Source organism: Panicum virgatum, chromosome 1K, assembly GCF_016808335.1.
Source record: "Panicum virgatum strain AP13 chromosome 1K, P.virgatum_v5, whole genome shotgun sequence".
NCBI lineage: Eukaryota > Viridiplantae > Streptophyta > Magnoliopsida > Poales > Poaceae > Panicum > Panicum virgatum.
The window spans coordinates 50,106,360-50,126,074 of record NC_053136.1 but is presented as its reverse complement, the minus strand read 5'-3'; the positions used below and the strand labels follow the sequence as shown (position 1 = coordinate 50,126,074).

The 19,715-nt window shown below is 51.5% G+C and overlaps 1 protein-coding gene, 1 long non-coding RNA gene and 1 pseudogene across 3 annotated transcripts; 1 reads left to right on the top strand and 2 right to left on the bottom strand.

Annotated features, from left to right (window-relative positions):
- Window positions 1-445: 445 nt before the first annotated feature.
- Window positions 446-2,471, bottom strand: LOC120640935. 2 transcript variants are annotated; one of them, XR_005662063.1, is made up of 4 exons: window positions 2,385-2,471; window positions 1,272-1,326; window positions 947-1,037; window positions 446-742 (listed from the first exon to the last, which is right to left on the bottom strand). It is a non-coding gene; the product is annotated as an uncharacterized LOC120640935 (long non-coding RNA). The 2 variants fall into 2 exon arrangements; XR_005662056.1 differs by lacking the exon at window positions 2,385-2,471 and adding an exon at window positions 1,766-2,338.
- A 2,726-nt stretch (window positions 2,472-5,197) lies between these two features.
- Window positions 5,198-6,254, top strand: LOC120657680 (annotated as a pseudogene).
- Window positions 6,255-6,574: 320 nt separating this feature from the next.
- Window positions 6,575-10,365, bottom strand: LOC120640926 (endoglucanase 6-like). The gene is made up of 5 exons (XM_039916867.1): window positions 9,921-10,365; window positions 9,431-9,838; window positions 9,072-9,326; window positions 7,515-7,629; window positions 6,575-7,410 (listed from the first exon to the last, which is right to left on the bottom strand). Exons 1-5 carry the CDS (start codon window positions 10,131-10,133, stop codon window positions 6,896-6,898), a joined length of 1,506 nt encoding a protein of 501 aa, XP_039772801.1. The 5' UTR covers window positions 10,134-10,365; the 3' UTR covers window positions 6,575-6,895.
- Window positions 10,366-19,715: the final 9,350 nt, after the last annotated feature.

The following is a 19,715-nucleotide window of genomic DNA, read 5'->3' as shown; positions in this document are numbered from 1 at the left end:
GTTTTTGTGCTACTTGTGCTAGGGCAAACCAAACAGGGCAAAGGATTGCTGCTGCAGGTAGGGTTGGTCTATTGGGCCATCTGGGTTGTTGGGCTGTGTAGCGGTGGCATGCAGTTGTGCCGCATCACTGGTTCGTTGAGCTCGCGAGCAGCTCGAGCTAAGCTCATTATAACAAACAAGCTGAAGCTTCAACTCAAATGTAACTAGAAATGTTCGTGGCGTTGCCACGAATGGCAAGTGTGGTAGCTGGCTTCAACATAGATGGGCCTTTTTGACTGTGCTGTAGTTTTGTTTTGTTTGAGGGATTTTGCATAAATCTAGGTAAGAATTGTATTTGAAGTAGGTCCTGGTTTGACCATTGGTCGAAAGGCAGTTCAGGTGGAACAGAACAATGTGGCGAATGCCCTGATTCGGTAAAAGTAAGAACCACTAAATTGTGGGTACATTGTGGGCAGCGAGTTGTAATACAGCATATTGGTTGCAGTCTAGGCGTTGCAGAAATTCATATACGATGGCCTAGCACAGGCAGTTAACATAATCTTCGTGCGCAAAAGTTAGGTATGGTAAAACCTGATGTCACCTCGTATATCTTTTTCTATGTATTGAACTAAAAGATACTTAGTGAGAGTGTGTGTTAACAAAAGTTGTTTCTGCAACTTAGCGAAAGCAGCTGTCGACATTGCCGTTTCCTGCACACCAAAATGTCCTTCCGTTTGTGTGCCTTGGTGTTAGATGTGTAGCCCTGCCAGAGGGAGGGAAAATAAGGAAAGCTATATATGTCAATTAAAATAATAATTTTTTCGAAAGTTTGGAATTTTGGGAGTAGTATGTATATGCAATAGAAATGAAATGGTAAAAATGGATAATGTGAAGACTATTGGAGTAGTACGTGGTCAATGGAATTGGTTGGTGAAGCTTGCAAGTACAAACAGTTGGGATATCTTACCTTTGATCATTCTTTAATTTTAAGCTTATTTCTTTGCTGTTTGTCATGCTTCTTGTTGTTGTCGCCATGGTTTTCTGTACTGTCCCAAGCACTGTAATTATTTGAAATATTATTAGAAGCACTGTAATTATTTTTGTATACTTTGTATAGTTTTTTAAAATTCTTTAAGGTTTGCAGGACAACAAAAAGAAGAGATGATAAATTAGTAACTCATGACAAACCAGTAGAAAAATGCATATGTTGTAATAGATAAGAAACAAATGATGTAACGTACATAGAAATAGTAATACAAATAGGTGAATAATGGTTAGTTAGTATTACTTACCTTTTTTTTCACTCCTAGTCGTCACTTCTCTCGGATCAGTTGGTGGTGTTGCTACCTGTAGATACATGTAAATTTTTTGTTAGTATAAAGTGTGTAGAAATTAAAGTAACGGAAACTTACATAGTAGCACATAGTAATCTGATTGGAGGTAGTCTTATATAAACATAGTTGAGGAGGAATAGAATACAGGGGCCTTTTGGTTTATGTGCAGGAGGGGAAACGCTATGAGGTCAAGGAGTCAAAGTGTGAGGCGTGGGCTACTACTGGTCCTGTTCCTCCGCTAGAGAAATCCATTGGTAGGTACACTTTGTCGACTCTAAAATTAGGCCTCTAAGCAGCATACTAAACGGGGATAAGCACCAACCATGCTACTGCAAGACAAAAAGTTGCAATGTACCGCTGGATCAAATTCAGCTGCTAAGCTGCCGCTAGCTGTATCGTTCAAGGTGGACTAAGCTATGCAAGAACAGCTACGGCAAGGCATTTCGTCAAACCTTGCTTGCAGTTGCAGGGCAAGGAAGGGAGAGGGGAGAATCCAGAGGTCGTGGTTCCCGGGCACGTAGAAGACGGCCTCGAACCGCGCCCTGAGCACCCCCATGCTGCGCTTGAAGTTGTCCCTGGTCTCGACCACGTCCCCCGTCACGACGAGCGCGTCGACGCCGGGCCCCGTCCCGTCCGCGACCTCCGCGCGGGCCGGCGGCCGCCTGGGCCTGTCTACCATGGCGACCTCGCCTCGCCGTTCTTTGCTGCATGAGCATCCTGACGTTCGGGGCCGCTGCCCCAGCACGGAGGTCGAGGGGCTGGTCCGCGCCGCCATCGTGGTGTGCGAGGAGGCGGCCCGCGGCGCCCTTTGGCACGGCCTAGTGCCTAGAGCCGGCTCTGTGCGGGATCCAAGCGGGCGGTGTCCAGCCAGCGCGAGCGAGAGGTAAGGGCGCCGTGGAGAGCCTGGACACGACGGAGGAGGTGGAGTGTGAGGCGCGGATAGGCCTCCGACTGCGAGACGACGCGGCGGGAGAGAGGCTGAATGCCATTCACTCCGCCTGGGTGAATAGCGGATGGATACTCCAAGAGTCCGATACGGAAAGAAGGATCACGATAGAGAAGATGACGTACCTTTCGTTTGAGGGGAGATTTCTCTTGCGGTGCGATTGTGACAGCACCAGGAACGGGAAGAGAAGATACGAGTGTACGGGAACGGATGGTATAAGGACACGGGGTCAAAAAGCAGTCTCTTCTAGACGGGATTTTCTCGATACTTCACGAAGCCTTTGGGACTGCACGCATACGCAAAGGCACGTTGCATCGCTGAACTATAAGCCTACGCAGCGCACGTTGCACCGCTCGATGACGTCCGTTTGATATCCAATGCTAGATGGAAATTTACGTGACGTGGCCCAATGATGTGCCCTCTTTTGATGCGTGAATCGTAAGAAGAGATGAGCTGCGCTAAATCATCTACAAGCTGAGCAAGATAACGAGCCACGAGTTTTTCAACCAGCTCTACGATCCTATATAGTAGTCAAATTTATGGATTGATACCACCTGAATTTTAGTGGCAAAGGATGCGCCAGACGCGGTCATCATTGGTGTGGAGTAGAAGTATGCGAGGTTTATCTTTTTTTTTTAATGCAACGCATTGGCATATTTGCTTCATATATAGAAGATAAGGTTTACATTGCAACTTTTGCAAAGGCACCCTCGAAAACAAAAAAAAATTACAGTGCAGCCCAAACGAGGATCTCCCGGTCGTCTTCGTCACCGGCGCCCAGAGCGGGCTCCTGGCGAAACTCCGCCACATCACCGAGTAGCACATCGAGAGCATCGACATGCCGTGGGAACGTTGAACGCCCAAGCAGTAGAAGATGACCGATGTCCATCACAACGCTGAGGAACTTGGGTTCTGACGCCACAAGCACCGCCGGCTGCCCCCACACACCGAACAACAGAACAACAGAAAGGGAAAAACTGCCCAAGCAGATGGAACATAACCATCCCATGATTCCTCAAGAAAGTGGTAGACAACCTCCTAACATCCTCGCCGACAGTGGCATCAACAGTGGTGCCGTCGCTGAAGAAGACGATGGAGGGACAAAAGAACTCACTGGATCCGGCAAGGAGAAAACGTCCACGTGTCGTTGACAAATGGATTTGAAAAAAACGAGTCCGAAATCATGTCGAAATGGTACTTGATTAGTAATACCATATACATATACAATTTCTAAAGTAAGCAATGATTCATTGCTCCGCCAATTGGAATTCTAATCGGAACGCAGACAAATCAATTGGAATTCTAATCGGAATTCGACAAATCAATCGTGATCCTAATAACAAACCGGACAATCAATACATCGTGTGGTCACGGTATACAGTTGATGGTCTCATATCATATATGTTCGTGCAAACTTTAATACATCGTGTGGTCACGGTATACAGTTGATGGTCTCATATCATATATGTTCAAGCAAACTTTATATTAACTGTGGTAACGCGCGGACATGTTGCTAGTCCTTTCAGTTAGGAACAAAGCTAGGATTTTTTCCCCGCCAATAAAGAGCTAACATAAACACTTTATGTACATTTTTATCTACTTTTTAAAACAATTAGTGCTAATTACTGCAATTACAACCGAGGGGGGGCATGCCTCCCCCTCCCCCCATAGCCTCTGTCCTTGCTAATGCATATGGATTTTCTTAAAAACTCTCTATTAATAAAACTTCTTTTCAATACTAAAGAACTAAAACAATTAAAAATATTTCTCCCCTGGAAGAAAGTTTTTTGGAAAAAAACTATATGCAGCAAAATACTTCTGCTCTTTTGGATCTTCTTTTTGCACCAAAAAATATCTTACCCACCCAACGTACACACGCTCCTGATGCACGCAGTTTCCATTTTGCCCCCAACTTCTTATTTTCTTTCTTTCCTTGCTTCTTCTTGCCTTGCGCCAGGCGAGCCAAAGAATTCTCTTGCTTCTTCCTTGCGGCAGAGACTTAGTGCTAATTAGTGCAACTGCAATGACACGTGCGCGGGGGGGGGGGGGGGGGGGGGGGCATGCCTCCCCTGCCCCACGGCCTCTGTCCCTGTTAATGCATCTGGATTTGCTTAAAAACCTCTCTATTAATAAAACTCTTTTCGATAAAAGAATCCAAAGCTATAGCGCTGAAAATCAGTTGATGTTGTTGGGAAAAAGAAAATCAGTTGCAACGCCAAACAAGAGAGGCAGAGACAGACCAAAAAGACGCTAAGCACAGTATTTTTTATGAAATACAGCGCTAAGCACAGTACTACTACTATCATTAGCATGCAATGCAGTCTGCAACATGCAGTCTCGCCACAGCCCGCAGTTGCTGTTGCTCTCTGCCAACGAACAGCGTCGTCAAACCACATCATCTTGGAAGTCGATTATTATAATGCTAGTCTCTGTTTTTTTACGCCACATATTGGTCAAAGGTTCTGGACTCAAAACCAGGGATTGACCGTTTAGTTCCATTGGTAAAAAATTTTGGATGTCTCGTCGTGTGTTTGATCAGATGTCGGGAGGGTTTTTCGGATACTAATTAAAAAACTAATTTCAGAACTCACTTGGAAACCACGAGACGAATTTTTTGAGGCCTTTGACCGCAGCATTAGCATATATGGGTTACTGTAGCACTTATGGCTAATCATGCACTAATTAGGCTTAAAAGATTCGTCTCGTCGTGTACATCCAAACTGTGTAATTAGTTTTGTTATTTAATTACATTTAGTTTTTCATACATGTGTTTAAAGGGGAGTTGAAAATTTTTGGTAACTAAACGGCCCCTGATTTCCCCGAGCACAGGGACACGGCCGCACAGTGCTCGCGCAGAGGCCTAGCTTGACCGTTGCTGCAGGCTTGCAGCCTTCCTCCGGTTCTGGCTCTTGCATCCCGTGGCTGGGTGGCTGAGAGATTCTGGCGAGGATCGCTCAAAGCAAAGGGAGGAATCAATCTGAGAGCAACACGCGATCTCTTTCTCCCGCCGTCTGCCACACCGAGCTCCCACACTTGAGTGCAGCGTGCCACCTCACTGTATCGTCGCCGGAAGGGAAGAAGAAGAAGAAGATGGACAGCGACGGCGACATGATCCCATCTTCGCCCTCCGCGGACTGCGGACACATCGCCCTCCTCGTCCGATGTCGCCACCGAGGTTCCTTCTCTCTCACAGAAATCACCGATGTGCATGAGCATAATCTCGGCAATCCTGATTCTAGTTTCTGGTGCCAGTCCACGGGGTCGTTCTTTCGGGACCGGAGCACGACGCTGGGGACGCTGATGGGCGTGTCCCTCGCCGACGAGGAGCCGGGGCAGGCGCAGGACCACCAGCCGGGGCGGGATGCAGGGGATGGGACGGAGACACCCCGCGCACCGGCGCATGAGGAGGAAGGGCGGAGGTGGCGCCGCAGGTGGAGGCGCCGGCGCTGGCGCAGCGCCGGCGCCGGCTGGTGGAGGCTGTGCAGGGACGACGCCCGCACGCCCACGTCGCTGGGCCACTTCCTGGACATGGAGAGGCAGCTCACCGGCGCCGGGCTGCTGTGCGGCGACGACGGCGCGGGGGAGACGGACGCTGCGGCGGTCTCGCCCGTGTCCGAGACCGACGGCAGGGTGCGGGTGCGGCCGGCGGCGGCGGAGGAAAGCGGGGGGTGGAAGCTGCGGAGGCCGGCGCAGGGGACCTCGTCGTCATCCCTGGCGAGGCTGCCGGTGCTGCTCACCGCCATCTGCAGCGGTGGAGCCGCATGATCGGCGCGGCCGGGGTGGAGAATGGTTCATGGGATGGGTGAAATCCGCAATTTTGTCACTTGTTCAGTTGTTTGTCACTTTCCGTTTGTAATCAAGCCAAACTGATCGACGTGACGACGTAGAACACCTCGTGTTATCTTGGAGGGCATCTGAATTTGTTCAATAGCTGAAGAAACTTGCTTGATGCAATCATCCAATTTAAATACTGCATGAGCCCTCGCCTTCATATACTCTTTAATGCTCGCAAGAGTGGCCTTGTTTGAAGGAGCAGACGTTTTCATCTCGCTGCTGTCGCAAACGGAGGTCTTCTGTCTTTTTTTTTTTTGAACAAAGGTCTTCTTTTTTTGAAAAGAAACAACAACAAAGGTCTTCTGTCAACTGGCATTCAGATTCAGCGTGCGGCCGTGCCCATGCACAGCAGGGAAGATTCGCCACCGCGATAGCCACCCGTGAACTTGTGAGTTGGTGACACGGTGACAGTACAGCTACATTTGCACATGTGATCTATGGCTCCCTTGCTCCCTACTTGCTTGTTTCAGTCGGTCACAAATGCTCAGACAAACCCGTCAAATGCACAAAAGTGGCAAGCAGTAGCAGACTTAATCTTACTAGTATAACCTAGTACTACTAATACAATCTTGCAGCCTACCAATTCCTCTTCCCTGATCTATTTTAGCAGGAAAGGAGGTGGCTCTAGTTATCTAGTTACAACGATGTAGCGTACACGTACGGATACACACTCAAACACCAATACGCTGGCCAAATTCACCAGGCAAATCCCAGCCGGGCCCGAGCAAGACGAACCAAAGCCCACCTAAAATACACAGGCCCATACGTTCGTCGTCACCACTCCATCCTGAGCCCAATGTTTTCAGTCGCCGCCGGAGTCGGCCGGGTTGGGGTGGGCCGAGAAGTAGGCGAGGAGGCCCATGAGCGGCGCGTTGATGTACGTGGTGGGCTCCGACTGCTGGAACACGGCGCGCGCGTCCGGGAAGGCGTCAGAGGCGTCGCTGGGCCCGCCGACGACGGCGCCGACGAGCAGGTTCGGGTTGGGCGCCGGGCTGGCGTAGTAGGCGGCGCCGGCCTTGCAGCCGATCCGCGCCGGGTGCGCCGCCACCGACGGCAGCGAGCTGGCGCGGTGGTGGATCCGCCGCGGGAACCGGGCGCCGTACCCGACCATGTAGGACATCCGCAGCGGGTTGTCGCCCAGGATGTAGTCCACCTGCCGCTTCGCCACGTGCCGGAGCTGCGCCGGCGACGCCGACGACGAGCCGCACGAGACCCGCCCGCCGGCGTGGCTCAGGTAGTTGGAGTAGGCCAGCAGCAGGAACGACAGCTGCGTCACGTGCTGCATGTTGCTGCTCCCCACCTTGAACAGCAGCCCGCCTGCGGCAGGGACGGAGAAGGTTAAAATCCAGTTGAATCGATGCATTACAACCTGAATCCGAATCAGAGCAGGATTAGAGGTGGTGGTGTCCATGAAACCGAACCTGGAGAGTACTGGATCTGGGGGTGATTGGAGATGCCAGGGAGGAGGGTGCACATGAAGTTGTCGGCGTTGACGCGGAACGACTGGAAGTACTCGTCCTTCCCCATCAGAACCTCCTGAAGAATAATAAAAAGAGGATTACTAGTTTAACACTAGTTATTTGCTTGATGATTTACTGACTACTAAAACAAGCTCGAGGGTATTTTGGGCATTCAACTCGCTACAGTACACCCGTGAGACGGGAAGCCTCTGAAAAGGCTTCTTCGCTGCAACCCTGCTGCTAGTCTCCCGCTTGCTTTTCTCGAGCTGTTGCTCGCCTGCTCCGGCATCATGCGGAGCACAAGGACCTAGGAGGAGACCCGAGATTGCAGCAGACAAGCGTGTTGCTACAGCCCCAACAGTGATAAGCTATGATTTCATAGGAGTGCCGGCTGATGCGCAGTTTACTGCTTGTTCAGGTTTCGTTTAAACTAATCTGCCCAATTGATAATACGAGGATGTTAACTAATCTGCCCATCCTAGATTCAGTTACAGCCACCAGCCAGGGACTCAGGGACATGCGAGGATGTTAATCTGCCCATCCTAGATTCACACGATGTTCGGCTGATTTTGGCACGACTTGTCTCAGCTTATCTCAATTTATTTCATCTCACATAATACTATTCATTCTACCAACCGAGCACTATTCATCCTACCAGCTGAATAGCCTCTCAGTTGCAGCCCTCAGGACATGCGTGGATCGGAGGATGTTGACAGTATAATCATCACGCGGATTCGACTTAATCAAAAAACTAAAGCTAGAAAGCAGCAATGCAGTACATTTGATCAGCTGGCTAGTTTTTTTACACTATTTTTCAGAGGAAGTAGCAAGATTCATGATAAAGGAGTTTGGAATATGGAATAACTTGTAGCACCGGTAACATTTGCACCAATGCAACTTGTTCCAATGCTTTCATATCACTCTATTCGCTGTGCTGTTGCTGGTGGTAGTGCTAATTTGTTGTGAGAAAAAAATACTGCTGGCTGGTGGATGCTGGTTTGGTGTAAGAAAAATACTGCTGACTGGTTGCAGCGAATAGAGAGATAAGCTCATGGGTCAAGCATCTAATTTTTTTTTAAGTAATGGTAAATCTAATGTCATGACAGTATCGCACCGAAGATTGCCAGATAGGCAGATAAGTCTAGCGTCAAGGACATGCAGAGGCTGACATGCTCCGAGCCCACCGAAAAGCTGATGACATCCTCGTCGGGAGCAGAGCACCATGTGCTCGCCTGCTGCACGATGCGCAACAGAGATGTTGCATCGATAGAAGCGGCCAAAACAAGACACACATCCCCGTCTTAACGCCACGCTGACCATTGCTGATGACGGCCTACTAATAGCAAAAGATTTGGGTGCGTCCACTGCCTCGGACGTCAGCGAATAGCCCAACCCACCTCCATGGAGTTGGAGCTCGCAATGCCCCAATGCCCACAGATAAATGGGTTCTACCACGGTCCATGGGTGTGGTTCAGCACGCGCAAGGGTGAAGAACTGAGATTGAAGAGGTAGGTTCACCTTTGAGATGAGGACGTTGATGCCGGCGTGCTTGTTGTCCCAGCCGAACTCGTTGATGGCGTCGCTGGCGCCGAGCACCACCTCGTTGCGCTTGATGTACTCGCGGTACTCGCGGCGGCGCGACGCCTTGTGCAGCCACGCCGCGCCCCACAGCAGCTCGTCCTGGTACCCGGAGTAGTCGCAGTAGCAGGGGCACACCGCCGCGTGGAGGCTGCTGCTGTAGGGGCCCCGGTGCTTGTCCGCGAACTCGAACACCTGCCATATACAATGGAGGGACAAAAAAACGCAACCTTTTTCACACTGGCACTGCCGAGTTGTCATCACGGGCTCGACAAGCAGGCGGGCGGCGGCGCGCTTACGGCGACGGCGCGGTCGAGGAGGCGCTTGGAGTAGCCGGGGTCGGAGTCGCGGAAGACGATGGAGGCGGCGGCGAGCGCGGCGGCGGTCTCGGCGGCGACGTCGGAGCCCGGGTGGGAGGGGTCCACCTTGTAGACGGTGCGCGGGGTGTCCATGTCCTCGGGCCGCTCCCAGCACGCGTGGTCGCGGAAGGCGTCGCCCACCTGCACGTACACCGTGTTGGGCCTCGCCGTCGCCTTCATCAGGTAGTCCGTCGCCCACCGCACCGCCTTCCGGGCCTCCTCCCTGTTAGGCCCGAAGCTGCGCCCGAAGTCGATGAGCCCCCACGACATGAGCGTCGCCGTGAACGCCATCGGGAACCCGAACTTGACGTTGTCGCCGGCGTCGTAGTACCCTCCGGTCAGGTCCACCTGCTCCGTCATCCGCAGAAAATGAATCAAGTCACGACTCGCGACCAGCGGCGACGCAAGAAGTCAAATGCAGCGCACGTACCCCGGCGGCGGCGCCGTCGTGGAGCCCGGAGTCGCGGCGCCAGCGGACGCGCTGGTCCGGCGGGAGCCTCCCGGAGCGCTGGCCCTCGAAGAAGAGGATGCACTTGTGCAGGGCGTCGCCGTAGTCGTGCTGCGCCGCCGCCGCCGAGAGCAGCATTGCCAGGACAACCCCGGCCGCCGCCAGCTCCTTCACACTCCGCGCCGCCGCCGGCATTGCTGCTGGAACCTCCTTACTCCAACCGTCCAACGCGATGGCAACGCACCGCCCCACTCAGCACTCACTAGCGAAAGCACAGCTGGACGCTTCGGCGAGGGGCTGAGGTGGGCGCGGCGGCGTACTAGCAGCACTGGCCGAGCTCGGCAGGGGTGGTGTCGCTTTAATAATGGGCCGGGAGGCCGGCGAGGCATCCGGTGGCGACCGGCTGGCTGAACGGGAGGGAGAGGGGTAAATGTGGCACGAGAGGGGCCCGCGGAGGCGGCCGATGGAGAATGATGGGAGGGGAAAGCGGCCGAGGAACGAAGGGATGCTTGGGCCAGCCAATGCGGAGGCGCCGCGTGGGCGTGGCGAACGTTGCGGCGCCGGAGGCCAGCTCGGCTTTGGCTGGGACCCGATCAAGGATTTAAATCGCCGGCTAAGACGATTAGCGGCAGAGCTGCCGTTATAGCATTTAGCGGGCTATAGCCGGAATTTAGCGGGATATAGCCGGCTTTAGCGGGCTAAATGCCATAGCGGCCGCCCTCTCTAGAAGCTATAGCAGTCTATAGCGGAAGTATAGCCGGCTATTTAAAACCTTGGACCCGACCCGAGAGGCTCCGGGGGCGGGACCAGCGCATGTGGCTCGGCCGTTGGCTGGTTGGTTCGTTTTGGCTGTTGGTCCTGTGCAGGAACGGTCTCATGCCCATGGCGCATAGCGTGCCAACGGTTTTCTCCCTCTTCTTCTTCTATCTTTTTTTTTCAAATGGAAACTTCTTATTTCCAACGCAATAGAAAATGCGCGTGGCCTTGCTGGATGGATTTCCTGTAGTTTCGGGTTCGTCCGCCGTGTAAAACTGACGGTGTTCGGTAAGCTCCCCAATTCATAGCAGGATGTTCACTTGGTCAGGGCAGAACTGGGTCAGGGGTACCTGTTCTTATGTTATCCAGGACAGTGTCCCGTCGCTCCCGTGCGGGCGACGACAACCCTAGCCGCCGCCGTCGCCCCTCTCCCGTGGCCCCTCCCGCCGCGCCGCCGCCTGAATGGGCCGCCGGCAACTCGTGCGGCCCGTGGTAAAGGTGGCGGCGTGGCCATCCACCCGGCCTCCGGTACTTCGGGGTGGGCGCGGCCGCCACGACTTCTCGGAGGTGATTCGCCGGCGCGGGAGGCCCTCCGCGGCGGTGGGGCAGGAGGCCACAGATCCGGCGATGCCTCGGCCGGATCCGGTGCCTGCGCGACAGGGGCGCGCATCTATGCGTGGGAGGGGCAGCGGTTGGCGCTGGGCGCGGTGGCGTCAGCTGCGGCTGGCGCGGACGGCCCCGGTGGCGGCTGTGGCCGCTGTGGAGACGGCGGCGACGGCGGCCGGTGCGGGGAAGCGCAAGGAGGTGGCTACAGCCGTGGCCGTGGCCGTGGCCGTGGCCGTGGCCGGCCATGGCGGCCTCGTGGCTGGCCGTGGTGGTCGTGTTTGGCCATGGCCCGGTCCTGGCGGGCCTTGCTGGCCGTGGCGGCCGTGGCCAGCCGTAGCTAGCTGGGGTCAGCGCACAGGCGACGGGCTTTGAGGTGAGGTGGCTGGGGCTTTTGAGGTGAGACGGGCTCGACGCTGATGCTGGTCCGGCGCCGCCTCGGTGGTGGGGCTGGGGGCTGGCTGGTGCTTGCTAGTGGCGTCGTGGTGGTGCTTTGGGCTGTGCCGGGCTTTTTCCGGTGGAGGTGATGCGGAGGCGAGGAGGACCGGACTATTGGCTTGGTCAAGAACATGTGGCAGCCATGGTGCTGAGTCGGCCGTAAGGCTTCACTGACACCTCTGTCAGTGGCGATGGTGGCGGCGCTCTTGTTGCGTCGTGCTACCTGCTAGGGGGTACCATTGTGAGGCATCATGTCCCCTACTGCATGGGGCTCTCAAGGGTGTGAACCCTGTCCATCTCTGGACGTGCGACGGCGGCGCCATTGGCGTCGTGCCCTCCTTGGAGGCGCCGCATCTGAGGCCCGTCTTGGTCAGGTAGTGGTAGTGGTTGGTTGGTGGTGTTGCTCGTGCGCAGCGCCAAAGGAGGTGCGCTTGGTCCGTGTTGGCATGGAGGTGCAGAGGACCCATGGTGCTGGAGGACTTGAGTTGGCACACTTGGTGATGTGGTGACCTCGGTGACGGATGGGCGAAAGCGATGCTCTCATAGTGGCTTCAGATATCTGAGTCCTTGGCAGAGGAGTGTGAGGCGATGGATGAGGCGAGGCCCCCACGCAGAGTGGCCGGGATCAGTGGTTTTCATTGGTGCCGCGACGGGAGTTTTCCGCCGACGCTTTGTTGGCGCAGAAGGATCGGAGGCCATGTGTGTGCGGCTTGAGGAAGATGGTCCCGTGGTGGAGGAGTTCGAGTTGTCGCTTTGGCTTGCAGCGGGTCGCGACTTTTGCCGTGGCACAACATTGGTGACGACAGCGCAGTTCACGGCGGCATACTTTCGGCTTCTCTCCCAGATTGAGGTGGTGTAGAGTTTTGTTGGGTGCATTTGCGTGCGTTGTATTTGTGGTGGTGGCGTTCGCTTCGGCTCGTGATGTACAACTGCTTCTTCTTCTTAAATGATATGGCAGTGCTCCCGCCTTTAATTAAAAAAACAAACACATGGAAACTGCACATGCAATGCACGTATTGACGCATCTAACAAAAAAGTACCTACCCTGCACGTACAACTTTCTACTTTAAACCAAAGATCAAATGCACCGTAATGTCCTTTTGGGGCGTACGAGTGGTAAGGATTAGGACGCGTTTAGTTTCCCGTCCAAAAATTTTTGGATGTCAAATCAGCACTTTGACCGGATGTCGGGAGAACTTTTCGGACACTAATTAAAAAACTAATTTCAGAACTCACTTGGAAACCACGAGACGAATCTTTTGAGGCTTTTGACCGCGTCATTAGCACATGTGGATTACTGTAGCACTTATGGCTAATCAGGCACTAATTAGGCTTAAAAGATTCGTCTCGTCATGTACATCCAAACTGTGTAATTAGTTTTGTTATTTAATTACATTTAGTGCTTCATACATGTTTTTAAAGGAGAGGTGAAAATTTTTGGGTGAAAATTTTTGGGAACTAAAAGCGCCCTAGTGGAGTGTGCAACAAGTCTACGCAGACACGCGGTAGCGGTACTCGCTTGCAAATTGCAATTCGCCCGTACGGAGTTCGGGCAGTTTTCTTCGGTTCTTCGTCAGCGTGGCGCTCCCGTGGCCCGTGCGACGCCGGCGCTCCCGTACGGTAGCGGTACTCGCTTGCAATTCGCCCGTACGGAGTTCGGGCAGTTTTCTCCGGTTCTTCGTCAGCGTGGCGCTCCCGTGGCCCGTGCGACGCCGGCGCACACTGGTCGCGGTCCAGAGTCCAGTAGACGCACTGTGTGCCACATGGGTCGCCGTAAAAACTCTAGTGCAGGCAGGCCTGGTCCCCGGGCTCGGCTTGCCCAGCGCCGGTCACTCGTCAGGCCTCGGCTCTGCTCGTTCGCTTGCTTTCACGGTGCTCCGTGCTCGTTGTTCCTGTCCTGCTCCCGGTAATCCCCTTGTGTTCTCTCTCTCTCTCTCTCTCTCTCTCTCTCTCTCTCTCTCTGGTCCTCATCGGCGACGCTCTACTTCCTGACCTGTTCTAGCGCCGAGATCTCCGCTCCGTATACTTACTGTACTGATGAGCCAATGAGTAGCGTTGTCTTAGGCTTTAACCGCGTGCCAAATGGATCCTACAATCGCGTCCTGAGAATGAGATCGCCCCCGTCCCCGTGCAGTGCAATCCAAGATACCATCAACAGTCACAGCACGGCGATCCTGCTGCGTCTTCCTGTCATCAGTGCCCGGAGATCCGCCGGTTTTTGTTAAATGCGACCGTTGGATGGGGCCCCCGGCCCCGGGAGGCCGTGGCCGAGACTCCCGGCGGCCCGGCGAGGATGGGACGGAGAGCCGTTAAAGTGTGTGCGGCCACCGGCTATCGCTACCACAAGACGAGATGAGAAACCTTGGCGTCCCAAAAGAAAGCGCTCGCAAAGGCTAATCAAGCTGCCGTGCTTTGCGTGAGGAGAAATCAAGGGATCCAGAGCAGGTTAACGAGAACGCCGAGGGGCCAAGCCCCTCGACTCCTTGGATTCCCGGCAGGCGCGCGGCGTGCCTGATCCACGGTCGCCAAACGCGCGAGCGCAGCCTGCGTCGCTGGCTCGCTGCGTCATCCCGCGCTGCGTGTGCGTGCTCAACTGCCCTCGGCCTCGGGAACTCGAAGGCTGCGACGGGCCGGCGGGTCCAACTCCTCCGCTTTGCGGGCGGCGCCACTTGGCCGGCATGCACGCACGCCCAAGCGCAACGGCCGGGAACGGGTCGTCGTGCTCGTGCGTGCGTGCCTCGCGGCTTTTCTGGTGACCGCGGCTACAGTGAGCCCGCGAAAAGGCGAGCAGGCGACGGCGGGTTTCCCTGACCGAGTAACTGCTGCTGGCCTGCTGCCCGTCCTAGTGTTCCATCGGAGACCAGACCACCACTCGATGGAGCACGAGTGCTGTTTGCGAACGTTCGAGAGCTCCCGTGACTCGGGTTCATTGCCACACCCACGCGCCGGCCGGATACGACGACCAACGGTCGGAACCAGGGTGCGCAGGCTCGACGGAGCGCCATTAATCCGTTCCTGGGAAACCGCCGCCAACGGGAGGAGGAGGATGCCGGCCCCCGGACCCGGAGGAGGATATACCATGGACATCTCGGACGGCCGGCTATCCTGGCCCTCGCCCGTCTCGGTTTGGAGGGTAGAAACGTCGAGTATGCTTTTCCAATTACGAGTGTAGACGATAGGTCAAGGTCAATGCAGCTGTGGTTTGGTCTTGCGGTCTCGCCCGTCTCTGTTAAGATGAGAATGTCTGATACTGGGCTGCATTCTTATGGCAATTACAGTGTTCGTTCCCTTTCACGCTGCAGTTGGATTTAGAGGAACCGCATGCCTGTCTGCTCTCCAACTTCGACAGAGACAAACATGATTCTCTATGGTTATTATCTGATGAAAAGGACAGTAAACCGGGACAATTCAGCTAAGAGCCAATCGGCTTCAAACCAGAAAACTAAGTGTGTAGTTGCAGAAGTTTTAGAAGCGAGAATTAATGAGCTGTTAAATTTCTGCAATCATGGCCATGTTTCAGAGAGCAAAATAGTGCCAGTACGTGTGCGCGTCTGACCGATGGATTGACATCGCCTCTGCAGCGTAAACCATTTTACCTCCGATGACTGCATAGTCACGAAATCGTTATAGATCGCGCGTGCGCCAGGACTGTTCGCAGCGAACAGGACATGTGTCCTTATCAGAGACTACCGCTTTCCAAATTCCTCTCCGATGTTGCTTCGGATTCCATTGTCTACTTCATTTTTAAAAGTTCCAGAGCAGGTGAAAGGGGATCTAATCTCCAGTTTGTGATGAGGGTCTTAAAATAAATTAGTTTATGTCAAAGTATATATCTGTTGGAAGCTATTGTATACTAATTTCAAAGTTTTACACCTCTAGGTACAAAGTTTTCAATATAGCTGCCCAACCCCTCCAAAAAAAACTTCACATTATGACATGAAACTCATTTTTGTTAGGCATACAGGTTAGTTAGTGCTGTGAATTGAGGGGTTCAAAGTTTTTATTTCATGGCTTGATATATTCATTACTTTTGTAATCATTTATCCAAAGTTTTTATATACATGATCCGAAAGTTCTCAATATTTGCATTCAGAGTTTTCAAGTAGTCAGTTTAGAGTTTTAGCATGGAACTATATAAGTTTGGACATGTGATGTTTTATATGCTTCATAGTTTCACAAATACGAGTATTAAATTTTCAAATATGTGCGTTCGAAGCTAGGTATTCTATAAAAGTTTTCCATATAAGAGGCAAAAACTTTCAAGATTCTACTATAAAGCGACATATGAAGAACTTCAAATATATGTAAACTTTTGTAGCATGGAGTGCATAGTTTACAATTTGGCAATACATAGTTCCATATATTCAAAATGCAAAGTTTGGAATTACAATTTTTTTCCATAAGAACAATATTTTTGAAATGTGCAAGCAGCAATCCCCTTAATATAGAATGTAAAGATTAGAATAAAAGGTTTATACTGAACACAGACTTAGGTGATCTTTCATTTTTATTAAATACAGTGTCCTTTTCCCCAATATGTAGGTATATTATTTTTCTCCCCATTAATTGAACCTCAATTTTTTTTTTGAGTTCTGCGACGATGATGTGTCCACATTAATAAGAAGCTTACTAAACTCTCATGTTGCACAGGTTAGGCCAAGGCTCATTGATAGCTCTAAAACAAGATTTGGACCACAACACTTAAGCATTCAGGTAAGATCAAGGCACATTGGTTGCTATGAAAAAATTATACACATATGTGTTTGAAAATACACTGGTATGAAATCTCTAAATTTGGATGCTAAATTTGTTGTAATTACAAAGTTTTAGAGTTTGGAGTACAAAGTCAGTAATGTTATATTTCTAAAGTTCATGTGTTCTAATGTTTAGGGTTGTAACGTTTTTTCAGATAAAGTTTTAGAACCAAGAGATACAAAGTTTCTGAGAGGCTAGAACAAAGTTCCCAATATGGGAATGCAAAGGTTTTTAGTTATAAAGTATTAGAAGTAAAAAAGATAAAGTTTTTAATTTTTTGTCACAAAGTTCCATATTTTTTGAAGAGTAAAGTTGGATTCATGAGAATATAAAGTTTATAACATGTTAGCATAAAGTTTTCTAATTTTGGGATGCAAAGTTTAGAGTTTATTTTACTAAAAAATATTTTACAAGCCCAAAGTTATTGAATTTAGTGTTAATTTTTTATTTCAGCAGAAAGTTTTTATCTAAAATGTTCTATATCTATTTTTAAAAGGTTTTGAATATCCATGTATAAAGTTTTGTATCTAGTAGTATAGATTTTTAAATTTAAGTGTAGAAAGTTCTGAAATTTAGTGTACAAAGTTTTGAAATTACAAAGTTGTAGAGTCTCGTGTAGAAAGTTTGAAAATATATTAGTCGAAAGTTTCTGAATTAGTGCAAGGTTTGAATTAAAGTTTTGGATCTGGGAATATAGAATTTAAAATGGGTTAATAGAAGATTTTTGGACCTAATAATTTTTGGGACAACCCCACGTTCAAAGAACATAGTTTCATACTTCTAAGTTTTTGGGACTAAAAGGTTTCTGTGTCCTAGTTCAAAGTTCATAGTTTCAGATTTCAAAATTTTTGGGGAACTACAAAATTTTAATTACTGTATTACTACTAAGTTTGCATATTCAGATTTTAAAATTTTTGGGGAACTACAAAGCTTATAAGTGTGCTAGTACAAAGTTCACAGTTCAAATTTGAAAAAAATTTGGACCTACAAAGTTATTAATATGCTATTACAAAGTTTCATAGTTTTTCATATTTGAAAGTTTTTTAGAATTACAAAGTTATTAATGTACTAGCACAAAGTTTGTAGTTTTCTAGATTTAAAGGTTTTGCGACTATAATTTTTTATGTATCTGAATATATAGTGCACAATAACAAGGTTTTATATCTAGAAATACAAAGCCCCCGATATTCATAGTGCAGTTGCATTCTCTTTTTTTTGTATTTTTTTATGTAGAGCAATATTTTGGATAGAATGTTTCTCATTTTTTTTCAATTTTTCACTTAAAACCAATTATATAAGTTGAGCACAAGAGTTACAATTTTTCTCATTTTTTCATTTTTTTTCAAAGTATTACCATTGGGTTCTATCAATGAAGATGCAATTATGGTTAAAAAAGATAAGATGTTGGATGAAGAACATGGACGGGTCATCAGTTTTTTTTACCCTCTATATGGCTAAACTTGAGACACTAAAGATTGTTCTGCACCTTCTTTTTACCAAATCTTAATCTTACTAGTTCTACATGCATATGTATCTGAAACCTGTATGACTAAACTTGAGACACTAAAGAATTGTTCCACATCTTTTTTTAACCAAATTTTGATCTTACTAGTTTTATATGCATATGTATGTGAAACCCCCCGCCCATTCACTCACCCACACACCCGTTGTCCCGAAAAAAAATGGAGTAGAAGGTAGAGTAGAAATCAAATGTATATTCGCTACTCCAAACTACTGGTGCACATGCGCTGCTTTCTTCTTGCGGCGCTCATTCGCTGCAATCCTGCCGCGGCGCACTGAAACATACACTGCCTCACCTTCACGGCAGCATAACACAACTAGGCGGAGGCACCTTCAGTGCCTCACCCATTCATGCTCAGGCACCCATACAACTTCGCAACACAAAAGGGACACCAGTAACGAAGAAATTGAATGCAGTCGCGCGCGTGAGCGGCGAAGGCCAAATCACTAAAAAAAGGCCCAATCCGCTCAAAACTAACTTGTTAGACCGGCCCATGTGGCCCGTTATCTCCTCTCTGTTTTCATCTCCCCTCTACCGGCCCGTCATGCCGACTGCGGATCGGATTCCGTTTCGGAATCTTCTTCCACCGGATCTCCTCATTAGCGAGCCTCCTTTTGATTTCCTGGGAGGTCAAAAATCGAGCTCGTCCACCCTAATAGTACCAGTAAAATATTTGGACACAAAGTACCTCTCCTTGTCAAGGCTGACAGAAGCTTGGAGGCATGTCCCAACGCCGGGGGCATGACGACCGGAGCCAAGGCCTCGGCAACAAAAGGTCACGGCCGGCGCGGAAGAAGCACCTGTACCTGGTGCTGGATGACTGGGAGAAGGGCTACTCCATCCGCCAGATCGACCCTGACACCATGCTCACCGTCCCCGTCTCCGACGACTCAGTTCGGGACCCGGTGCGCCTTCCCGAGCCCCCCGCGTTCCGGTTCGTGGCGCCTGCTTCTGAGACGAAATTCGCCGCGATCGGCACCAACATCGTCGTCGTGAGTAGCGGCGGAGGGACGGAGGCACCGACCCTGGTCTACGACACGGAGGCGGCGGCGCTGGCCGTTGCCCCTCCCCCGCCGGGCCACCTCGGTGGCCCGATCCTCGCCGTGGCAGGCGGCGGCGCGCTGTACGCGCCGACGACGTTCGGCGCGGGCCTGCCGGTCGCCCTCGAGGCGTTCATGTGGGCGCCCTGCACCGGCGACGCGGAGGAGCCGTGGCTCCGGAGGCACGAGTGGTCGTGGAAGACCGTGGCCACGCCGCCGCCGCCGCCGTTCGCCCCGGGGCGGGGCGTCGTCTCCCACGCGGCTCGCCCGGACGGGCGCACCGTCTACGTGTCCACGCGTGACGCCGCTGACGGCGGCCGCGAGGACACCTGCTCCTTCGACGCCGAGCGCGGCGAGTGGACGCGGCGCGGCGCGTGGGCGCTGCCGTTCCGGGGCCAGGGCCACTTCGACCGCGAGCTGGGCGCGTGGGTCGGGCTAGACGAGGAGCCCGGGTACGTCTGCGCCTGCCAGGTCCCGTCCCGCAGCACGGACGCCACCGTGCCGCCGGAGTCGGACAGGACGGAGGAGAAGCTGTTTCTTGGCACTGGGGGCGAGAACGCGGCGGGCTCGGCGGCCACGCTCGCGTACATGGGCGACAGCAAGTTTTGTCTCGTGGAGAGCGTGCCCTGCGAGGACGAGGATGCGGACGGTCGCGTGGTTCGC